Source organism: Oncorhynchus clarkii, chromosome 3 (genome assembly GCF_045791955.1).
Source record: "Oncorhynchus clarkii lewisi isolate Uvic-CL-2024 chromosome 3, UVic_Ocla_1.0, whole genome shotgun sequence".
In the NCBI taxonomy this organism is placed as follows: domain Eukaryota; kingdom Metazoa; phylum Chordata; class Actinopteri; order Salmoniformes; family Salmonidae; genus Oncorhynchus; species Oncorhynchus clarkii.
The window spans coordinates 69,678,025-69,701,877 of NC_092149.1; the positions used below are offsets into that span (position 1 = coordinate 69,678,025).

The 23,853-nt window shown below is 42.7% G+C and overlaps 1 protein-coding gene across 2 annotated transcripts in view; it reads right to left on the reverse strand.

Moving 5' to 3' along the window:
* Window positions 1–22,399, reverse strand: part of LOC139402675 (ephrin type-A receptor 3-like) — a 148,881-nt gene extending 126,482 nt beyond the window's left edge. Inside the window, exons 1-3 of one of the 2 annotated variants that reach the window (XM_071146581.1) lie at window positions 22,182–22,399; window positions 11,451–11,515; window positions 4,765–5,425 (exon numbers count right to left, since the gene is read on the reverse strand). In XM_071146581.1, the coding sequence (XP_071002682.1) occupies window positions 4,765–5,425; window positions 11,451–11,515; window positions 22,182–22,284 (829 nt within the window). In that variant the 5' untranslated portion in view covers window positions 22,285–22,399. The remainder of the gene's footprint in view (window positions 1–4,764; window positions 5,426–11,450; window positions 11,516–22,181) is intronic. The other variant, XM_071146573.1, reaches the window with a different exon arrangement.
* Window positions 22,400–23,853: the final 1,454 nt, after the last annotated feature.

Sequence of the window (23,853 nt, forward strand, 5' to 3'; positions counted from 1 at the left end):
AAACCACCAGGTATAGACAACCTTGATGGGAAACTATTGTTATCAATAATGATAAGCCACCAGGTATAGACAACCTTAATGGGAAACCATTGTTATCCATCAATAATGATAAACCACCAGGTATAGACAACCTTGATGGGAAACCATTGTTATCAATAATGATAAACCACCAGGTATAGACAACCTTGATGGGAAACTATTGTTATCAATAATGATAAACCACCAGTTATATAGACAACCTTGATGGGAAACTAATGTTATCAATAATGATAAACCACCAGTTATATAGACAACCTTGATGGGAAACTAATGTTATCAATAATGATAAACCACCAGGTATAGACAACCTTGATGGGAAACTAATGTTATCAATAATGATAAACCACCAGGTATATAGACAACCTTGATGGGAAACTAATGTTATCAATAATGATAAACCACCAGGTATAGACAACCTTGATGGGAAACTAATGTTATCAATAATGATAAACCACCAGTTATATAGACAACCTTGATGGGAAACTAATGTTATCAATAATGATAAACCACCAGGTATAGACAACCTTGATGGGAAACTAATGTTATCAATAATGATAAACCACCAGTTATATAGACAACCTTGATGGGAAACTATTGTTATCAATAATGATAAACCACCAGGTATAGACAACCTAGATGGGAAACTATTGTTATCAATAATGATAAACCACCAGGTATAGACAACCTTGATGGGAAACTATTGTTATCCATCACTAATGATAAACCACCAGGTATAGACAACCTTGATGGGAAACTAATGTTATCAATAATGATAAACCACCAGGTATATAGACAACCTTGATGGGAAACTAATGTTATCAATAATGATAAACCACCAGTTATAGACAACCTTGATGGGAAACTAATGTTATCAATAATGATAAACCACCAGGTATAGACAACCTTGATGGGAAACCATTGAGAACGGTAGCAGACTGTATTGCCCCTATTTGCTATATCTTTAACCAAAGCCTAAATGGGTGTGTGTCCACAGTCGTGGAAGGAAGCTAAAGTAATTCCACTGCCTAAAAATAGTAAAGCACCCTTTGCTCTAACAGCTGCCCAATCAGTTTGCTACCTGTTTTTAGTAAACTGATAGATAGGATTGTGCTTGACCAAATACAATGCTATTTTTCAGAGAACAAGTTAACTAATTACTTTCAGCATGCATATAGAGAAGGGAACTGTACAACACTGACTCAGATGACTGATGATTGGTTCAAATAAATGCATCATATGATATTTGTAGCTTTATTGTTAGATTTTAGTGCTGCTTTTGATGTTATTGATCATAATCTGATCTGAATCTGATTGAAGAAACTCACTTGCTATGGCTTTACATCACCTGCTAACACATGGTTGGAGAGTTATTTATCCAATAGAACGCAGAGAGGGTTCTTCAATGGTAGCTTCCCTAACATCAGATATGTACATTGCTGTGTCCCTCAGACCTTGGGTGTTACTCTTCTCTATTTTGTACAAATAATTTGTCACTGGTCTTACATGAAGCTAGAATGACTATGCATGCGGACTACATGTCAGCACCCAAAGCACCCAGAAATAATGAGTTCCAGTCAGTATCAGAATGGATGATTCATAATAAACTGGTCTTAAATACATCTAAACCTAGGTATAACATTGGATGGTCAAGTGTCATGGGCAAGTTATGTTGACTAAGTTGTTGTGAAGATGGGGAGGGGTATTTCTGTTCTAAAACGATGACACAAAAATCAACTGTACTAGTTGTTCAGGCACTGGTCTTGTCCCATCTTGATTACTGTCTGGTAATATGGCCAAGGTGTCACGCTCGTTGTAATGAGTAGACCAATGCGCAGCGTGAGTAGAGTTCCACATATTTTTAATAAACAGAAACTCACGAACAAAACATGAACGCATAAACGATACGTGACGCTACTGGTGCACACAGGCAACTATCCGTAGACAAGATCCCACAAACATAAATGAGGAAATGGCTACCTAAATATGATCCCCAATCAGAGACAACGATAAACAGCTGTCTCTGATTGGGAACCATATCAGGCCAACATAGACATACAAAAACCTAGATGACCCACCCTAGTCACTATCACGCCCCAACCAACACAGAGAATAAACAGCTTACTATGGTCAGGGCACGACACAAGGGCAGCAAAGAAAGACCGCACAAAGCTGCAGCTGTCTCAAAACAGAGCAGCATGCCTTTAACTGCACATGCCGAACTAACATCAACAACATGCATGCCAGTCTTTCCTGGTTGAGGATTGACAAGATATTAACTGCTTCTCCTAGTTTGTATGATACATATTATTGTGACAAAAATTCCAGTGTCTGCATAATCAAGGAACACTAAACTCAGACACCCATATATACCCCATAAGACATGCCACCAGGGGTCTCTTCAGACACTTATACATATCCCACAAGACATGCCACCAGGGGTCTCTTCAGACACCTATACATACCCCATAAGACATGCCACCAGGGGTCTCTTCAAACACCTATACATAGCCCACAAGACATGCCACCAGGGGTTTATTCAGACACCTATGCATACCCCACAAGACATGCCACCAGGGGTCTCTTCAGATACTTATACATATCCCACAAGACATGCCAAAAGGGGTCTCTTCAGACACCTATACATACCCCATAAGACATGCCACCAGGGGTCTCTTCAAACACCTATACATACCCCACAAGACATGCCACCAGGGGTCTCTTCACAGTCCCCAAGTCCGAAACTAATTCACAGAAATGCACAGTTTTATACAGAGCAATGATCGCATGGACATCTCCAATTACCCAAGCAAACACCTAAATCACCTTTAAAAACAACTCATCGAACGGCAGGGACTATGACACAGACACACACATTATTTTTGTATTGTATTTTTTATATATTTTTTTTGTTACATTGTTTGTAAATCGTTGTATTTTACATTTCTGTGACTGTCCTTGTCTATCAATGTATCAGTGTTTTGTTACTTGTCATGTTCGGTGTTTAATTGTGGACCCCAGGAAGAGAGCTGCTGCTTCTGCAAAAGCTAATGGGGATCCTAATAAACAAATAAAGTACTCTTTGAGGCCTATACAAACATAGACCGACCAACAAAAAAAGTATAAAATATACATAAAAACATACACGAGGCACGCAGTACAAAACACACACACACACACACACACACACACACACACACACACACACACACACACACACACACACACACACACACACACCGTGCAAAGACAAATAGAAAATGCTGCGTCACTTCTCAAAGAAAACACACTCCATGAAATATTCAGTGAAGTAAAGCCTTTCTCAAAATCTGACTCAGAGTTACAAAAACACACACAGATAGGAGAAGTAGTTCTGGAAACCTAAACATATCCCGGTGTTAGCGTAGCCACTCAGCTACCCACCGCACGCCCCTCAACACTCATCTGTCTGTTAACACTGGGGGCCGAGCTGCGCACTGGGCCCCTCGCTGTCGCTGTACACGGGGGGCTGTGTGTGTGTGTGTGTGTGTGTGTGTGTGTGTGTGTGTGTGTGTGTGTGTGTGTGTGTGTGTGTGTGTGTGTGTGTGTGTGTGAGTCACAGTGCAGCTGTCATAACCGGCGTAACATAAGCCCTTATTAGACTCCATTAGCCGTCAGTGAAACTAATAAGAGATTGTCAAATACACCCAAACATTCACACTACTCACACTGACAGGAGAGAGAGACACAGAGAGAGACACAGAGAGAGAGAGAGACAGAGACAGAGAGAAAGCGCGACAGAGACACCAAGAGACCCAGAGACCGAGTGAGGAGGAAAAGTTGCCTCACACTACGATTTGTCTCTTTCTTTCACTTGAAGGAAAGGGTCTTCTCTCTTTCTTACCCTTGACACCAGAACTTGACCTGGGAGATTACCTTTGATTTTTAATTCAACATGACTCATTCATCCTTCCACTCACTCATCCATAGAATAGTGAATGCACAGAGAGTGGATCAATATCTTCACACAGCGATCAACACAGAAAACATTCCCATCTGAAAAGAGAGAAGAGGAGTAGATGGTCTCTTGACTTTCTGAGCTGTAGTAATTTCTCTGGGCACAGTGCTCCCATTGGAACCAAAAGTTCCCCTTACACACACCATCTCATCATATCACCATATCTTTGCACACAATATCATATAACATAATCTTGTCCAGGCCTATTTCCCAGCCCTCTGCCCATGTCAAAACACCCAAAACACCAGCCCAGATCACTATCATGTCCCAGCCCTCAGCAGCACACACCCTTTCCTCTGATATCCCCCTCTCTCCATGGCCTCCAACAGCAGACATACACACAGAGAACTGGTCCTTCCTCCATCCTGATGAGGTGAGAGAGGAGGAGCTCACATATATAACTACTGTAAGCTGGGCCCTCTACCATACACACAGAACTTCTCACCCAACCCTCATACACACACATACTGGGTTTCTAGTGGTTAGAGCAAAGGCCAGAGATGGCCGACAGATATGAGGTGTGTGTATCTGTGTAATAGATCAGAACTTCACCACAGCTGAAACCGTGCTTTCAAAATGTTACAAGGTACTGTGTACACTCAGATCCAATGTTGAGTATCGACTAGGAATGTATATTTCAGCGATGGAGAGGTAGGGAGGTGAAAGGGAGATAAAATAAGAAATAAATACAGAAATTAAAATAAGTACAGGGAGTAGTATGACTGTCTTACCTTGGCAGGAGCTCCCTCGCTCCTCATAGCCGACGTTACACAGACACTTCCCTATGGGCACTAGCCACTCTCCCTCTGTGCTACAGTACATACGTGGTGGCTCCTGCTCCTTTGAGTGATTGACACACGAGCCCTTCACCTCGACCAATGAATGAGAGTCCATGGGCACCGTGTCAGGGAATGAGGCCAGGTTCCTAACGATGAACGGGCACATCTTAAAGTACACCCTGACTGACACCAGGGCCACACACGCCCCCACGTCCTGGAACGCCAGGTAGAAGCCCTTCTTGGTAACAGGCCCCACCTCCCGGACCTCCGTGTTGAGCTTCAGAATGCGGTCCCCCAGGTCCATTTGAGTGAAGCTCTCGTCTGCAGCGATGGTGTCGATCTTGGAGAACTGGTGTTCTCTGAAGCGGCTGCCCTGGTCCTCATCCGTCTCCAGGTACAGCAGGTTGAAGGTCTCCTTGCAGGTCCCCAGGACCAGGGGGATGGAGTTACAGTCTCTCAGGGTGAACTTTAGCTCCACGTAGATCTTCTTGGCCGACTGGCGGGGGATCCAGTTGGTCCTCAGCCAGTTGTTCTGACTGTACTCCATCACGTTACACACCTGGAAGGTCCTGATGGGAGTGTAGTGCTCGTCAACTCCGCTGATCTCCTCCCACTGAGAAGAGAGAGATGGAGAGAGGGAGGAAAGAAAGGAGGAGAGAGATAGAATGTCATTCCAATTCTTTATTCTAAACACACCAGGATAATCATACATCATGTAGTTTAGTCGCCCAGCGGTTCAACTTTGAATCAAAGATGTGATGAATAGGGAAACACTTGAAATATGGTTATTATTGTGGCTAAAGTGACACTTATTAAATTGCATGGCTTTAAATGACATTATTCTCCATCAGTCATGAGTAGCTGAATGAATGAGTCTCTCCTACACACAGAGGTCTGCTCTGGGTAAGTGGAACTTCATTTTAATGATGATCAGAGTGTGTTTTCTATTACAATAATAGTGATTTACTTGGCAACCAACAGCATTCATAATTTATCTTATTTTAACCGTCCCCCATTTCTCTTGCTCTGTCAACATCATCCTTTCTCCACACTCCCTCTCTCTCTCTGATTGCAGCTGTTGAAGCCAGGTATTCTTCTCACACACATCTTCTACATATGGAAGTCTCTTTCCAGCATTAGAGGGGATTCTTTGTCGTCCTTCCACAGACTTTTAGCAAGGGTACGAACAAGGGTACGAACAAACCTCTCTCTCTCTCTCACTTTGAAAGGAGATGGGAACAGGGTTTATACTATTACGAGTTCATGTGTCTTCATGTAGAGCGATATGATGCACATTGAAATATATCAAATGTAATTGTTAGTGCTGGCTCTTTCCACTAATGCTGTCTTTGTATAAGTTCTCTGTGATCCACAAACACTGGAAGAGGATCCCCAACACACACAGGCTTGCCAGCGCGGTTAGAGAGGGGCAGTGGAAGCAGAGGTTAGAAATGAAACCCAGGTGTGAGCTCAGAGTAACTGAGATATGCAGTGTGTGTGTGTGTGTGTGTGTGTGTGTGTGTGTGTGTGTGTGTGTGTGTGTGTGTGTGTGTGTGTGTGTGTGTGTGTGTGTGTGTGTGTGTGTGTGTGTGTGTGTGTGTGTGTGTGTGTGTGTGTGCGTGCGTGTGTGCGTGCGTGTGTGTGTGTGCATGCGTGCGTGCGTGTGTGCCTGCGTGTGTGTGCATGCGTGCGTGCGTGCGTATGTGCCTGCGTGTGTGTGTGTGTGTGTGTGTGTGTGTGTGTGTGTGTGTGTGTGTGTGTGTGTGTGTGTGTGTGTGTGCGTGCGTGCGTGCGTGTGTGTGCGTGCGTTTGTACCATCCCATTCCAGAGAGTTACTGTGCTTTAAACCACTGCTGCCTAAACAAATGAAAGTTATTCTACGATGTGCAGACCATCCCCTGCCTGACATGACATCATTATGACTTCACCCTTCCCTCGCTCCTTTCCACTATTCCTTTCTCCTCTTTACTTTCTCCCTCTCTTTCTGCATGTCTTTGACATGAGAGACGTCATCTCTCAACTGTACAGCCTCTCGATCCTCTCTAGTTGTGATGATGACATTGGGCTTGTATAACTATCTCTTTACAGCACTGAGAGGGGATAGAGAGAGGGGGGTTACAGAAAGGGGGAAAGAGGAGAGAGAGAAATGAAACGGTTGAACCAGCAGTTGGCAAAGCCCTAACACGACTCCCCAGTGTGCACTGGCTATGAAGGCAGGCCAACAAGCATGCTCACACACACACACAAGCTGCCAGCTAGCTGAGTCTCTGGCAGCGGGGTAGTGAGAGAGGAGAGCTGGTGTTTCAGAGAGAGAGATATGTAATAACCTTATAATCCTTCTCCTGATCACGTTACAGTGGAATTACATTAGTTAGAAAAGACTGACATTTCTACAGCCCTGTGGTAGTATCATATACATGACCCCTGTGATTTAGCCTTCACAGACACACACTCACAACACACACACACACGTACAAGTGTATCCACTCTCACACACAAGTTTCTCAGTTTCCATACTCGTCCTCTTAATTGAAATGCCTGTGAGGTCAGAATTACAGTGACTAGGTTTCCATTATTAAAGGGAGAGAGTGGGAGGAGGGAAAGAGAGACAAAAGGTCAGAGAGAAAGAGTATGTGTGCTCCAGAGAGAAACGTACACAGAGAGAGAAAGTGACAGAGTGACAGACAGGCCAGTGTTAGGCAGTAGTAGGGGTCTAAAACTAGCAACACCACTTTTCTATATGTCAGGACAACTCTCTCACACGAATTGATATAAAACAACATTCAGACCCTACCCTTGAACTCTGACCACTGTCCCCAGGTCACGGGGGTCCACCTAATGATCAGACACTCTGACCAAGAAGCGGGCTTCCCAGGCCACTTCAAAGGCCTGAGGGACACAGCTTCAGTCCAATGACACATTTAATTTAGTTGTTTCCTTGTTTTCAACCATCTAAGGTATGTTCTGAACATAAAATTGAAACAATGGATATTATTTACAGTTTGAATCAATGTATTCAGGGTTTAGAAATGTAATGGAGCCGGACTCCTGATATGGATGGCTGTGACCCAACAGAGAGGGACAGTGGTGAAACCTGAAGCTTCATTGATCTGACTAATGTCCAATAAGGAGTCCGGTTCAGCTGCTTGATTGAGACAAGTCATTTCTTTATTTATTTTTCACTCTTAATTCTCTCCATTCCCACAGTGTGGTAGTAACCAGAGAACCAAGTGCAGAGCAGCTTTAGTTTCCTGATCTGGGTCACCATGACAGAACTCAGAAGACTTTCATCACAGTTTGGACCAGAGAAAAACCATAACACTACCTACCACCACCCACCCGCCCACCCCCCTTTACACCCCCCTACAGTCCCCCTCTATAGCAGGCCCTCTCCAGGCCTCACCATGTGCTAATCTCTCGTTTATGGACAGGCTTTTCTCTTCTCTCCCAGTGCAGCTGGGGCCTCTCACTCAGTCAGTCAGTCAGTCAGTCAGTTTGTATTTGGGGGAATATGGTGCTATGGTGACTAAATGAGTTTGGGTATTACAATACATGGAGACTGAGGAGTAGTGGACTCTGGCCAAAAGAGCTGTGCCATTAGGCTCTGGACTGGAGAGCAGTAATGTAGTGTGTCTCTCTGGAATTGGATGTGGCGATGCCAAGAGAACATAGTGTGTACATGTCTTTGCAGGCCCAGACCTCAGGCTCCCAGTACCATATATAGTTTCTCATTAGACCAGACATGATATTCATTGGGAGATGAGTTCCTCCTCTGGTTCCTCAGACAATGTGGAATATATCTGTAAATTGGTGGGGGTAAACTGTTAGGGATTTCTCCTTCCAAAGATGTGAAACATAGGCCTGCTGAGGGCACCATGATGATGAGGTCGTCCACATCTTAATCTACAATGAGTCATCAAGAACTCCTAATCGACACCAGAGTGATCGTGACACACACCCCAGTGCTATGGCTGAATTAGAATGAGGCTAGGGTGCACAGTGGGGTTGGGGTGCTGTTTGTGCTGTAACACCAGAGCATTTTGTGCCGTAACACCAGGTAGCACTTTGCTTACAGACCAGGGGCCCATCTGTCACCGTCAATATGTATTGTGTGTGTGTGTGTGTGTGTGTGTGTGTGTGTGTGTGTGTGTGTGTGTGTGTGTGTGTGTGTGTGTGTGTGTGTGTGTGTGTGGCCCCATGCCACCACATTTTGAGAAATCATTTCAGAGGGACTGGCTCTCAGGACAGAATGCTTATCAGCCGCCGTCAGCCAACGACATGAGTAATTACCCATGATTCACCTTGAGGACTTGATCATCAGCACTCTCTCTCTCCCCCTCTCTCTTCATTCAGCGCTCTCTCTCCACCTACCTCTTCATCCAGCGCACTCTCTTTCCCCCTCTCTTTCTCTTCATCCCCCTCTCTCTCATCGTTCAAGACCACAGCAGGCAGTGGTTTCTGCAGGGTTATTCAGTAGTGTATCTACGTACCATACCTTAGTTCAACCCACTCACTGTATTTTCAATCTGTTCTGAATCTTTCAACTTTACATAGAGGAATTCCCACTCTCAAAGGTTATGTCAATTACCCAAACCTGGCATCAAACCCAGTCCAAAATAAGCAGGAAACATTAAAAGTCAGTGTTCTGTAAGTGTGTTTGGTTCAACCTTACAAAATAACCTCTAGGTTTTATAGTGCCGGTAGTTAATATATAGCTGGTGGAAACCAGGGCTGGCAGCTCTATAGAACAAATGAGAGGATTACCTTCAGCTCCAGCCAGCCAACACTTAATAAAGTTCAGAGGAGAAATGGGCTGCTGCAGCCCACGAGGCCAGTATGGTAACGGGTAGACAAATAAACACAGTAGACCAACACACAGAACCGCACACACACACATACGCAGACTTAGACCGTGGCATTGGTAGAGACACAGGAGGAAGTAGATAGAATAGGGAAGGGAAGGAAGTCATGCAGTTTTGTGTTTTGATTGTGTTGTTGTACTACTGAGTTATTAATGTTTGATCTCTGTGTTGTAATACTAGGTTAGTAAGGTTTGATCTCTGTGTTGTACTACTGAGTTATTAATGTTTGATCTCTGTGTTGTAATACTAGGTTAGTAAGGTTTGATCTCTGTGTTGTAATACTAGGTTAGTAAGGTTTGATCTCTGTGTTGTACTACTGAGTTATTAATGTTTGATCTCTGTGTTGTAATACTAGGTTAGTAAGGTTTGATCTCTGTGTTGTAATACTAGGTTAGTAAGGTTTGATCTCTGTGTTGTAATGCTAGGTTAGTAAGGGTTGATCTCTGTGTTGTAATACTAGGTTAGTAAGGGTTGATCTCTGTGTTGTAATACTAGGTTAGTAAGGGTTGATCTCTGTGTTGTAATACTAGGTTAGTAAGGTTTGATCTCTGTGTTGTAATACTAGGTTAGTAAGGGTTGATCTCTGTGTTGTAATACTAGGTTAGTAAGGTTTGATATCTGTGTTGTAATGCTAGGTTAGTAAGGTTTGATCTCTGTGTTGTAATACTAGGTTAGTAAGGTTTGATCTCTGTGTTGTAATACTAGGTTAGTAAGGGTTGATCTCTGTGTTGTAATGCTAGGTTAGTAAGGTTTGATCTCTGTGTTGTAATACTAGGTTAGTAAGGTTTGATATCTGTGTTGTAATACTAGGTTAGTAAGGTTTGATCTCTGTGTTGTAATACTAGGTTAGTAAGGTTTGATATCTGTGTTGTAATGGTAGGTTAGTAAGGTTTGATCTCTGTGTTGTAATACTAGGTTAGTAAGGTTTGATCTCTGTGTTGTAATACTAGGTTAGTAAGGTTTGATCTCTGTGTTGTAATACTAGGTTAGTAAGGTTTGATCTCTGTGTTGTAATGCTAGGTTAGTAAGGTTTGATATCTGTGTTGTAATACTAGGTTAGTAAGGGTTGATCTCTGTGTTGTAATACTAGGTTAGTAAGGTTTGATATCTGTATTGTAATACTAGGTTAGTAAGGTTTGATCTCTGTGTTGTAATACTAGGTTAGTAAGGTTTGATATCTGTGTTGTAATACTAGGTTAGTAAGGTTTGATCTCTGTATTGTAATTCTAGGTTAGTAAGGTTTGATCTCTGTGTTGTAATACTAGGTTAGTAAGGTTTGATATCTGTATTGTAATACTAGGTTAGTAAGGTTTGATATCTGTGTTGTAATACTAGGTTAGTAAGGTTTGATATCTGTGTTGTAATACTAGGTTAGTAAGGTTTGATCTCTGTGTTGTACTACTAGGTTAGTAAGGTTTGATATCTGTGTTGTAATACTAGGTTAGTAAGGTTTGATCTTTGTATAACATATATGTTATATATACATATTTAACCATATTACAAGCTGATCCTCCTCCTCTTTAACAAGACAAATAAACACAATCTGTCTCCCCATCCACACATATGGTGAGCCTATCACATACTTAGCCTATGGATAGGTTAATCCCACTTGATTTAGCTCATAGGATTACAGAAAATAAGATGAGCTTGTATTGTTTGTTCAAAATGTCCTTAGCACCATTAAAACCTACAAATCTGCTGACAGGACAGAATGCTGACAGACAGAATAGAATGTAAAGACGTGTGTAAACCATGAGACATGTATCTACTACTCACCCCGTGTGATGGGTAGGAGATCCATCCCAGCTCCCCCTGGCTGGCTTTGGAGTCCAACAGGTTCACTGTAGAGAGGAGGAGAATAACAACAGGGATTGGTGTCGGGAAGTGACTATGGGAAAGCAGGTAGTCCTGGCACCACTGTGGACATTTTGAATCACTATCCTTCTGATGACTAATTAGCCTCATCCTCCTTTCTCTCTAAACCTGGCCTTGGGACCTCCAGTCAAGAGCCATTACCAGGATAGTATTTACCCAGCTGCTCAATTCTCAGGACTCCTTAGAACATATAGACACACACACCAGGCCTGTTTCCCTCTGAGGACTTCCTAGAGCTAACCAAAACAGAGACAGCCTGCTGCACTGTCCTCCAAAGCAAGAGATGTTCTGGTCTGTGGCGACCTGGAAGGCTGTTGAGTCACTGCTACAGCTGTGTGAACTGTCCCTTCTCTGAGTTGTATAGTACTGATACACATGTACTGTAGGGTCAGGAAACCACATATGCTGTTACCAATCTTTGGATCTACAATCCCTGTCAACCTGTAACTCTCATGTCCTAAGCTTTACAATGGCATCTTTAGGTTTTCAGATAAATCATGGGCTCTGACTGGACATATGTACAACATTCATTACTACACTGTAAATATGGAAATTATTATATTATTTCACAAATGTTAGCTTTCAATTAATTCTTTAGTTGTTAATTAATTTAAACTTTTGTCTAACGGTCATCGAGAGCTATGGTTAGATTGTGTGATCTGAATGGTGTGAGTGTTATCAGACATACACTACATGACCAGAGGTGTGTGGACACCTGCTCGACAAACATCTTATTCAAAAATCATGGGCATTGATATGGAGTTGGTCCCCCCTTAGCTGCTGTAACAGCCTCCACTCTTCTGGGAAGGAGAGTCCACTAGATGTTGGAACATTGTTGCGGGGACTTGCTTCCATTCAGCCACAAGAGCATTAGTGAGGTCGGGCACTGATGTTGGCCGATTAGGCCTGGCTCGCTGGCAGCGTTCCACTTCATCCCAAAGGTGTTCCATTGGGTTGAGGTCAGGACTATGTACAGGCCAGTCAAGCTCTTCCACAACGATCTCGACAAACCATTTCCGTATGGACCTCACTTTGTGCATGGGGGCATTGTCATGCTGAAACAGGAAAGGGCCTCCCCCAAACTGTTGCCACAAAGATGGAAGCACAGAATTGTCTAGAAAGTAATTGTATGCTGTAGCATTAAGATTTCACTTCACTGGAACTAAGGGGCCTACCCCGAACCATGAAAAACAGACCGAGAATTATTCCTCCTCCACCAAACTTTATTTTTGTGTGTGTTATCTTTATGTATCTTTTTTTTATTCAGGACCCACTCAGGAGCTCAACTTTACAGTTGGCACTATGCATTGGGGCAGGTAGTGTTCTCCTGGCATCCGTCAAACACAGATTCATCCGTCGGACTGCCAGATTGTGTAGTGTAATTGATCACTCAAGAGAATGTATTTCACCTGCTCCAGAGTTTAATGGTGGAGAGCTTTACACCACTCTAGCCGACAGTTGGCATTTTGCATTGTGATCTTAGGCTTGTGTGAGACTGCCTGGCCATGGAAGCCCATTTCATGAAGCTCCCGACAAACAGTGTTTATGCTAACGTTGCTTCCAGAGGCAGTTTGGAACTCAGTAGTGATTGTTGCAACCGAGGACATAAGATTTTTATGCACTTCAGCACTCGTCAGTCCCGTTCTGTGAGCTGTTGTGACCTACCACTTCGCATTTTAGCCGTTGTTGCTCCTAAACATTTCCACTTCACAATAACAGCACTTACGGTTGACAAGGGCAGCTCTAGCAGGGCAGAAATTTGACAAACTGACTTGTTGGAAAAGTGGCATCCTATGACGATGCCATGTTGAAAGTCACTGAGCTCTTCAGTAAGGAACATTCTAATGCCAATGTTTGTCTATGGAGATTGCATGGCTGTATGCTCGACTTTATACACCTGTCAGTAACAGGTGTGGCTGAAATAGAAGGGGTGTCCAAAACGTTTGTATATATAGTGTAGGTGGACCTATGTCGGCGAATACAGCACGGCTTGGAATGCTGCTCTTCCAATCAGCATCCAGAATCCAACAACTCGTTTTATAATTACTAAGACAGAACAGTATGATAAGAGCTGTGACACAGGGCCTCTGGTGGGCTGCAGTGCCGCTGGTGCAACAACAAAGCAAGGAAAAAGCTCATTTAATCTTGATTCAATCTTCCTTCAAGATCTGTGTTTTCAAGGGAGGCTGGGATCAGATATCCTGACTGACAAGTGTTTGAGAGGAGAGTGAAGATCTGTGTCAGTCTCTATGGCAGGGCTCCTCAACTGGCTGCCCGCAGGTGGTTTTATTTGGCCCCCCAGAAAATGTTTTACAAACATTGTTGGACATAAAAACACCAGGAAATCTGCTCAAAATTATACTAATTTTGGAAATCTGTTCCCAGGTATTCCTGCGCATAACAGAGAGACACATCTGATTGTATACAAATATAAGCAAGGTTTGAAATGATTATGTTTTAGTCAAACATTATATCTGTTTTGGCATCTTGAGGTCTACAAATGAATTAGAATTATGTTCCAGCCCTCGACCATCCACTCAAGAAGAAAATCAGCTGAAGCTAGATTATGCTCCCTGCTCTATGAGGAGTTCTGAACATGCTCCCAATTGGTTAGGTATCTTAAGGTTAGGTATTAACTCTATATTGATTTGCTACCTCCCTTTCCTGTTTGCACAGGATCGAGGACAGTACGGAGTGGAGAAGAGAGAGTATAGGAGGGGAGAGGAAAATAAAGATTATTAGCACATTCCAGACTGAAGCCAACAAAATTGAGGCTCACCTAAATTCTAGCCAAACAGGGTCCGCACGCACACACAAACTCCTATTAAAGCTAATAAAGCTATCTGCTGCTGTCAGATTATAGCAGTGCAGCATCCAGCTCCATTGGTTCCAATTTACATTTCTCAACGAGCCAGGCCCCATCTTAAATTGAGCCAAGCGAGGGAATTTGAGAGCAGAAAATTAGATGGCTCTATCTGAAGCTGCCTCTCCAGCTGCATGGGCCGGAAATCACCACCAAAGTCCCACACACTCACACAAAGATCCACATGCACACAAACACACACACACAAATACATGCCCAGACACTCACACAGAACACTCACACAGAACACTCACACAGAACACTCACACAGACACTCTCTCGTCAGTGTGACTACCCAGTCAGTCGGCCGTAGTGTGTTTCAGAAAGCACAGACTTTTTATGATAACTAACAGTAAAGAACAGTATTAATAGCAGTCTTCTGAGTAGACTACTGCTGGTCTCTGGTCTGGGAGCAAACAACATGGGAACAGTCAGGTGAGTCAATACGGGAAAGACAGAGGCAGAGTAACAACACCGGTCTAATAGTTCCATCTGATGTAGAGAATTAGCTTTTATTGAAGATTTCAGCTCTGCAGCAAAGTGTACACAGGGTTGTAGGCAGACAGGATGCACAGTGAGCAGTGTCTGCAGGAACACATCAACATGATATAGAAATCAGTCTGCCCAGACTGCCACAGAATGTAGGGAACACGCCTGTTATGACTGCCGGTTATGTATGTGTGTAAGGGTCTGCAGTAGTCTGTCTGCAGCCAGGCACATCTGCAGGTTGTGACTGTGTGTTCAGGGTGAAATGTTCTCCTCCCATCATGAATTATTCACACCGAGTGTCACTGTGTCTGATGCTGCTGCTGGTTCCCCTCTCACAACTCACGCATGCAACTAGCTCACAGTCTCACGTCAGAATTAGACGTTCAAATTCGAAGTTGTTCCAAACGTCAAATGTTGAAGTGTTTAAGGTTAAATTTAGGGATTAACTCCAAAATCGTAAGGTTAGGTATTAACTCTGAACAGTTAAGATAAGGGTTAAGGTTTGGGATAGGCTTAAAACAACTTTCTATGGCTGGATTTGAACATGCAACATTTGGCACCAGAGGCAACAATGAGAGCTGTCCTGTCTCGACTTCCTCAGGCATGGGATGGAAGCCGAATACTGACTTGTATCACGTGTGACGTGGCTGCATACACGCACGTACACACAGTCTGTGTCTCTAATAAACCCATACATTGTGAGATATTGGATAACCTATAAACACCGCCTATACATCACTTCCACCACTTTACACTGCTATACCTACAAGTTGACTCATAACCCACAGTCCCCGCGGTTATATCCGCAGGGTCATTAAATATCGGGGCAGACAGGTTAGGGTCAATAAATATTGTGTGGCTGAAGGGCGTAAAGAGCAACAATACCTTTAAAAAAGTAATGCATGTATAATTATCGTGCAATTTAGGCTTCATTTCGGTTTTTCTTTTAGGCTATCTGATATTAGCGCATAAGCCTAAACTTTAGGGCTTAACTGTAGCTCGCCAAATAGCCTACACAGCCAATCGCCAAATAATGCTTTGGGGAGCTAGCAGAAAAAATGTACGTACATTTCATTAAATAAGACAAAAGCTGCAAAAGGAGAGTTGAAAATAAAGAGAAGGGAGGGCCAGAAAAGTCATGTTTGCAAAAGATTTGGTGAAGTGGTAAAATATTATCATATCAGTGCATAACATATCCATGTTATGTGTGATGTTTGTGAGGCGCTATGCAAAATCGACAGTCACAAGAAGGGACTTCAAATAGGACTATGGTATGTCAAAGGAACTGTAGCCTACTGTTTAGATAGGTTAAATGGAAACTGAAATCTGGACACTGACGATAGGTCTATAACCTCTCACATAGCCTTAATAATAACTCCTGTAGAATTAAGCATTTATTGCAGTAAAATGATACACCAAAATAAGGCAACAATTGGACTTGGGAACAGGAGTGGAGAAATAGTATTTCTTTCTGCATCTTGAGATAATTAAATGCTCAGTTAGATACCATCTGTAGAGGTGCGGTCTTAATCATAAAAGCATCATGAAAGCTGATAGTATTTCAACAAATTAAAATATGCATCGAAGCCGAACTGAAATCTTATCAGAAACACGTTGGGTCGCTTATAACCGGTCAAACTGATGTCATTTGGACATTTTGCACATTAAATCTTTCTTTTTTTTTGCGTTATTGTATTTTTCCCTCAGAAAAAACTTTACCGATGTCAACTAGAATGAAACATTCATTCTATCGACCTATTCCATTATTCTGTTGAGCAAAGGTGTATTTAGTCTTCTAGGGCAACATATGACAAAGGAGAAGATACATGTATCAAATTACAGACAAGTTGACTAACAAATAGCCTACCAAGATGTCGGAAATTATAAGCAGAAACATATCAAAATCTGGCAAAAAATAATTGTTATGCCGTCATTGACTGTAGCCTATATAGCATATAGCGTATTTACTATATTTTCGGGTAAGGGTTGGCTGCGGACCTCAGATTTTCACTTTATCACATATAGTCGGGCGGATGCGGATGGGTTATTAGCAATTGCGGGCGGATGCGGGTGAACAAACAGCTGATCCGCGCACCACTAACCTAAAGGCCTCCCATCCAGCAGATAGGTATACCACACACACACACACACACACACACACACACACACACACACACACACAGAGAGAGAGAGAGAGAGAGAGAGAGAGAGAGAGAGAGAGAGAGAGATAGCACTATTTTTTAAAGCGGGAGCATGTGTAAGCACATTTCCAGACCCCCTGAAAGGTACCATCGCTCACAAACCTCTGGTCCTCCCAGCGGGGCTACTGCCCCGGCCTCTCCGGGCAAGGCCTCCCTGCCACCGGCTAAAAATACCACCGCCTCCCGGCGCCCTGGCAGGGAGAGAAACTACCGGGCGTCACGCAGCCAGACTCACCACTGCCGCCTTATTCACACACGCACGCGCTCCCGCAAACTTAGGCTACACTTAGGCCTACCAAGACTTTCTCTCATTTTATGCTGCACACTCACTGCTCAAAGATAACTTACACTGAGAAAATACACTGATCCGTTGGTGCAAGAATCCCTCTTCAAATCAAGCCAATACGCCTGCCTACAATATCACATACATTCTGGTCAAATTATCCCCCAAAAATGAACAATCCTAAAAGTGGCCATATTACTTTCTACTAGACGAATTGCAATACGAGACACAGTGTCGTAGGTCATCAAAGTTCCCCCATAACTATGGCTTTAGACAAGCACTGCTGAAATGGCAGAAACATGTATTTGCTTCTGTAAATATGAGTGTGTATAGCAGATAGCCTGCCCAGATAGGAGAGGAGATATTAAATAAGTCACTGCTATAACTCTGTGTTGTGGATTACAGGGACATACTGTATTACGGTAGGGAGTGTATCCATTGTCCTGCTACTAGCCTTAACCAATAGCATGTGGTCCTATACACATTTGATCAAAATCATAGCCTATTGAAAACATGAATATATGGACATGGTGATACAATTCAGTATATAGGTCGCACCATTTTCACAGCATTTTTTTCTCTGAACTGCCAATTTGAATTATGGGTCTATATAGGCAGGCCCAAGTTAAGGGGTATTTCACAATTCGTTGTTCTATATTTTGGTTTATTTTATTTTTGTTTTTTAAAGAAAAACTACCATTACCTTATGTGGAAGGTGGAAAAAAATGCGTCACCATGTTTTGGTCCATGACCGAATTGTCTGACCTCGCAGTAGGCCTCTTCCCTAGCACACTACCAATCTAGCGTTCATATGGCTTTTAAAATAGTACAATATCCTGCTAAAACTTGAACAATATATTTATCTGCAAAAGCAATATATTTTTCTTATGTCAGTTCAAATTGGTTTTAAGTGCAATGGGTTTTAAAGATCTCACGAGGACCTGATGAAACAGCCTCAGATAAAACAATAATAATGGGCGGTATAATGATGTGGGGAAAAATATAGCATCGAAGTACTGAGAACAACTTTTCTAAACGTGTCTAGTGTTGCAATAGGCATAAGATAATTCAAACGAAAACAATAAAAACAATATAGGCATAAGTAAATAAATAAATTAACATTTATAAAGTTGAAGGCCTGGTGGGGAAACATCAGATCCCTAAAATCTATTTTAACATTAAAATGCTGATCATGCTAAGGCGAAGCCTGTGCGTGATGTTGAAACTGTACCTTGCCGAAGTTGTTGAAATATTTATTCTTTCATCAAATAAACACAAGAGGAGCTAGAAGTTTGCAAGAAAAACAACAATATATGTTGGCTAATTATTAAGAGTATTGTCATCATCATGATCATTAGGCCTATAATTAATGATAATGATGAATAGCCTGATATTATTGTGTAATTATAGTTAATATAATTAACCTAATGAACCTCTAAATTTTGAGAGGAAGCATAAAAGGTGACATAATCCTAGTCCTCATGTAATAGTTAAGTTTTACATTTCTAAAACGTCCATATTTTCCCCCGCCTTACAACAGGACTATATCACCTGCTTCACAGATTATTCTAAACATTCACACACACACACACACGCACGGTCAGGTTGTCCTAAAGCTATCTTATACCACAGTCTATTATTTTAGGGTATGGGCTTTATATAATGCAGCCCAATGAGCCATGCGAGTCGTGGTTCCGCTAAACCCCAAAATAGGGCGTTATGGATTGAACAGTGGTTGGACTGTATTACTAATGTCGATTTACGACTTTGTATGCTCTGAAATGATAGATATGATATTTGGCAACAAAATGCAGTGAATATTTCCAATAGGACGTTATTTTATTTAACTAGGCAAGTCAGTTAAGAACAAATTCTTATTTACAATGACGGCCTATACCGGCCAAACCCTAACCCGGACGACGTAGGGTCAATTGTAGATGCATAGCCTATAAACTTAATCTACATTTTGCGGGAAAAGCTATATAGGCATATCAAATAAGATACTTTTATATAGCCAAGGCCCCATTTTTTGTTCTGCGCTCATAAAAGTAAATACACCAGATATTCATGGTCCATGTTCTTTGAATTTTAAAATTAACGGAGAAAATGTGGCTTTGTGCTAAAGTTTTCTTTATGAAAGGGACTTATGCAGTGTAGCCTGTAAAGGAAGGGAGGGGGTTCTGATTTAACCGGGCCCCGATGACACGGTGCCTCGAGCACAAAAACAGCATCAAACAGGGAGACGATTCCTCTCTTCCCTCTTCCTCCGCAGAGTGTGCATTTTCTGTTTCTGATAGAAGTATTTTTGATACTTCTATTATTACAGATAGGCTAGAGCGTGTGAGGCTTCACAGTGAGAACGGCTCGATACTGACACTCTCTGGTAGACAGACCGGGTGTTTCGGGTGGCCATACATTGCACGAAAGCAGACTTTTATAAACAATAAGCTATAGGCTACGAAAATAATGGGCAATTAACAACGGATATATAGCCCATTGTTATTAGATTATTCTACCACCACAGGAGATAATGATAACTTCATGACCAATAAATAAGTGCATAGCCTACATAGCCCTAAACAATAATTAGGCTAACAAAAATAAAACGACTAGGCCTATATTTGACTTGACTATACTGTGTATGTCGACGTCTGGCCTGCCGAGATCGAGCTGTGTGGGCTACTGGAAGTAGTGAGGTGAATAAAAGTGTCAAAAAGTAAAAGCAGCCAAAAAGCATGTGCTGTAGAATCGAAAATATCAAAGATGAAATAATCCCCTCAAAATGTCAGACGTTTCTAAAAAACAAAACACATAAATTGTGTCCGGCCAATCCCAACATGCTGCCCAGAGACCCATAAACTTAATTAGGCCTACATCAAATCGAAAAACAAAAGTAACTTCATAATCTCCAAGCTTGGTTTATTAACCGTTTATATAGCCTATGAGTTAGACTACAATATAGGTCTAAAGATGAGACAAGGCGATACGATAAAGCGCCTCTACCCAGCAGCTTACATGCATGGAGGAATGACTGGTTTGTAGCAATAGTAAATCCTTCCCGTTACAATACATTGATCAGGTTAAAGAGCTATGATGTGGATTGAAATCTAGGCATTTGTATTGCCCAAAGACAAAGTTGTGTTATGTGGCCTTAACTTTGACCTCTCGCGCTGGCTCATAGGCCTAATCTGTCTGACCTTTGAGCGTTATTCGTTGTTCATTTTGATACCATTTTCTCAGGCCATTTTTTTATATTCGAGCGTTGTCCTTTCCTACAAGAAAAACACAAAAGTGATACTGTAGTCGCCTATGGTATAGGCTTTGTGCTGTAGACAATATGTCCACCCTGTTGCAACAAAGAATAGGCCTATGGGGAAATGCTGTCTAGTCGATCGCATGTTTTCAGTTGTGTGCCTTCAAGGTCTTAGGCTATTTATTCACTTAAATTGTTTATAGGCCTATATGTTTACAGTTCAATTATGTTACAATTCATCAGGGGAAATATATTCTATAACATGTTCTCAAATTTGAATTATAATGCCTATAACTAATGCGAAGCCTATTACCATGTAAAAACAAGTCAATAATAGCATGACAATAAATAGCTTCATTTTACTGAGCTCACTCTTGATTAGTATTTGGCTTTGTCTCACTATTGACCGTCAAGTAGGCTACAGGAATTTCTCAATGTGCAATTACCTGAGGAGCTTTACCATTTGAAACTATAGGCCAATCATTTCATAACTGGACCATGTGTGTGCATGCGTGTATTGCGGCGCGAAAATAAACAACCCATCGAGAGTGCCTGCGTCGGCGGCGCGATAATAAACAACCCGTCGAGAGCGGCCTATTCAAGGAAAAGTAGCCAATGGATTAGTTAAGCGATGGAAATGTCGAGTGGAAGAGTCCTTGCGTACAGCGCGCTTTGGGATATCAATCAAGAGAGTGTGCGTGTTCCTTCGAGCACGTCTCCACAAAGTGGGGCATATTTATATAATCCAATAAACTATCCGTGTGAATGAATACTAATTCATGTGAATAGGCTGCATTTTCTAAATACACATCTATTTAGGCTAATGTGTGATCCGCCTGGGTTAAGAGGAGCGGAGGTTCACTGCCTGCCTCTGGTTCTTTAGTGTGCACTACAGCGCTTGAACTGCCTGCTTCTACTCGGTGTTGTTGTCTTGGGACAATAGCCTACATGGGGATCTGTGAGTTATAATACCAAACATATTAATGAACACTTCCGCATCCACGTTTCAAAATGTATTATTATCACTATTTAGAGAATAATGATGGAATACCAATCGTTAATTCCAACCAATATATGCACGGACACCCCACTGTTAAATGCCTAAAGCTGATTATCGTGATCCCCCATCCAATACCAGTTTCCATCGATTTACCAGCGGGCCAAAGCTCTTAATGAGAGTTTAAAACGCCACACGGAGTCCGTGCATCAAACCTTCTATTGCATTACATCCATCTTGGATCAAAACACAGACTGGGTTAAAATAATTACACGATCATTTAAAAATGTGCTAAAATTCCGCCATGACAATTTTTGGACATTATCGAATGGTCTATCATGACATGTCCTGGCTGTCCCGTCCATCCACAGCATCAGTGCTGTTAGAACAACCTTAAATGTCTGGGGTCCAGACTGCAACACGAGCCGCTGCAGCCTACCACGCTCTCTCTCTCTCTGGGAGCGAACGCATAACCTATCTCCCCTCTCTAACATGGATCTTTACTCTTTCTCTTTTTATGTCAGACCCTCTCTCTCTCACTCTTACCTTCATTGGACGGGTGGATGATCAGAAGTGCTGGGCAAATAAACGACAAGATGAACAGAAAAATACAAAGTAGTAGTGGTTTCGCGCGCGGTTTGCAATCCATGACGGCAGGCAGTTCAGAGGGCAAGACAGCGCGAGGTACATAACTCCGTAAAGCATGCGCCACTGAATGATGTGAGCTCGCTCTCCTGTTCAGACAAGAGGCTCGCGTTCAACTCGGCTCCGGGGCTGATGTCAACTTTGACACCGAAGAATGAGGAGGAGTCTGCGCTCTCTCTGTCTTACTCTCTCACTCGCTCTACTGAACGGAGACTGGCTGGAGCGAGGGCTCTCGTTTTCTGCAGGGTCCTACAGAGCTAAATCGATTGGCAAAGAGACGCTCAAGTTCACAAGAGGTCAATTTCCCAACAGATGATCAGAAGTAGAAAGCAGCAGCATTCCCTCTCCAAGCATTAGCCCCAGGACTCCTGCAGCATTCCTTCTCCAAGCATTAGCCCCAGGAGTCCTGCAGCATTCCTTCTCCAAGCCTTAGCCCTAGTAGTCCTGCAGCATTCCTTTGCCAAGCATTAGCCTCAGCAATCCTGCAGCATTCATTCTCCAAGGATTAGCCCCAGGAGTCCTGCAGTATTCCCTCTCCATGCATTAGTCCTAGCAGTCCTGCAGCATTCCTTCTCCAAGCATTAGCCCAGCAGACCTGCAGCATTCCTTCTCCAAGCATTAGCTCCAGGAGTCCAGCAGCATTCCTTCTCCAAGCATTAGCCCTAGCAGTCCTGCAGCATTCCTTCTCCATGCATTAGCCCTAGCAGTCCTGCAGCATTCCTTCTCCGAGCATTAGCCCTAGCAGTCCTGCAGCATTCCTTCTCCAAGCATTAGCCCTAGCAGTCCTGCAGCATTCCTTCTCCAAGCATTAGCCCTAGCAATCCTGCAGCATTCCTTCTCCAAGCATTAGCCTCAGCAGTCCTGCAGCATTCCTTCTCCAGACATTAGCCCTAGCAGTCCTGCAGCATTCCCTCTCCAAGCATCAGCCCCAGCAAAACACACAGCTCCATTCTCAGACTTGACTGATTACAAATTGAATTAAAACATATTTATGTATTTATAAATACACTCAAATTATAATACATATATTGCTTTTCATATTCTTAAGTCATAATGTTTCCGATAAACTCAAGTAAAAAATGAAGTAGGGTTTCCTTGTTCTGGCTATAACTAACACATGTGATTACTCTTAAAGCCTTAGTTGATGAGTTGAATCAGGTAGTGCTGCATGGGCCTTTGAGTCTAGCCCTTCATGCACCCACTTGGGTTCCCAGGATAAGCAAGATTGGCAAACCATGAGTTAGTGAGGCTTTGTTGTCGTGGTGTGACGTGGTGTAGCATGTCCTGCTTGCTGAGGCCCCTGACACACTGATCCACAGTGACAGGACTGCCCCTACCGCTGCCTGCTGTGACGTCACACACCCCGAGAACCCAGCCCAGGATAGCTGCAGGGTGGAGGGAGAGAGAGTGGTAGAGGGGGAGAAGAGAAAGACCGAATCACTGTTTCACAACCCAATCTCCAAATAAAACACCAAACCATGGCCTTACTGCAGCAACAGAATTACACCACGGCTTAATGTTTAAATTACGCCATGTGGTGACATATCATAGCTGTCACAGAATTACGCCATGG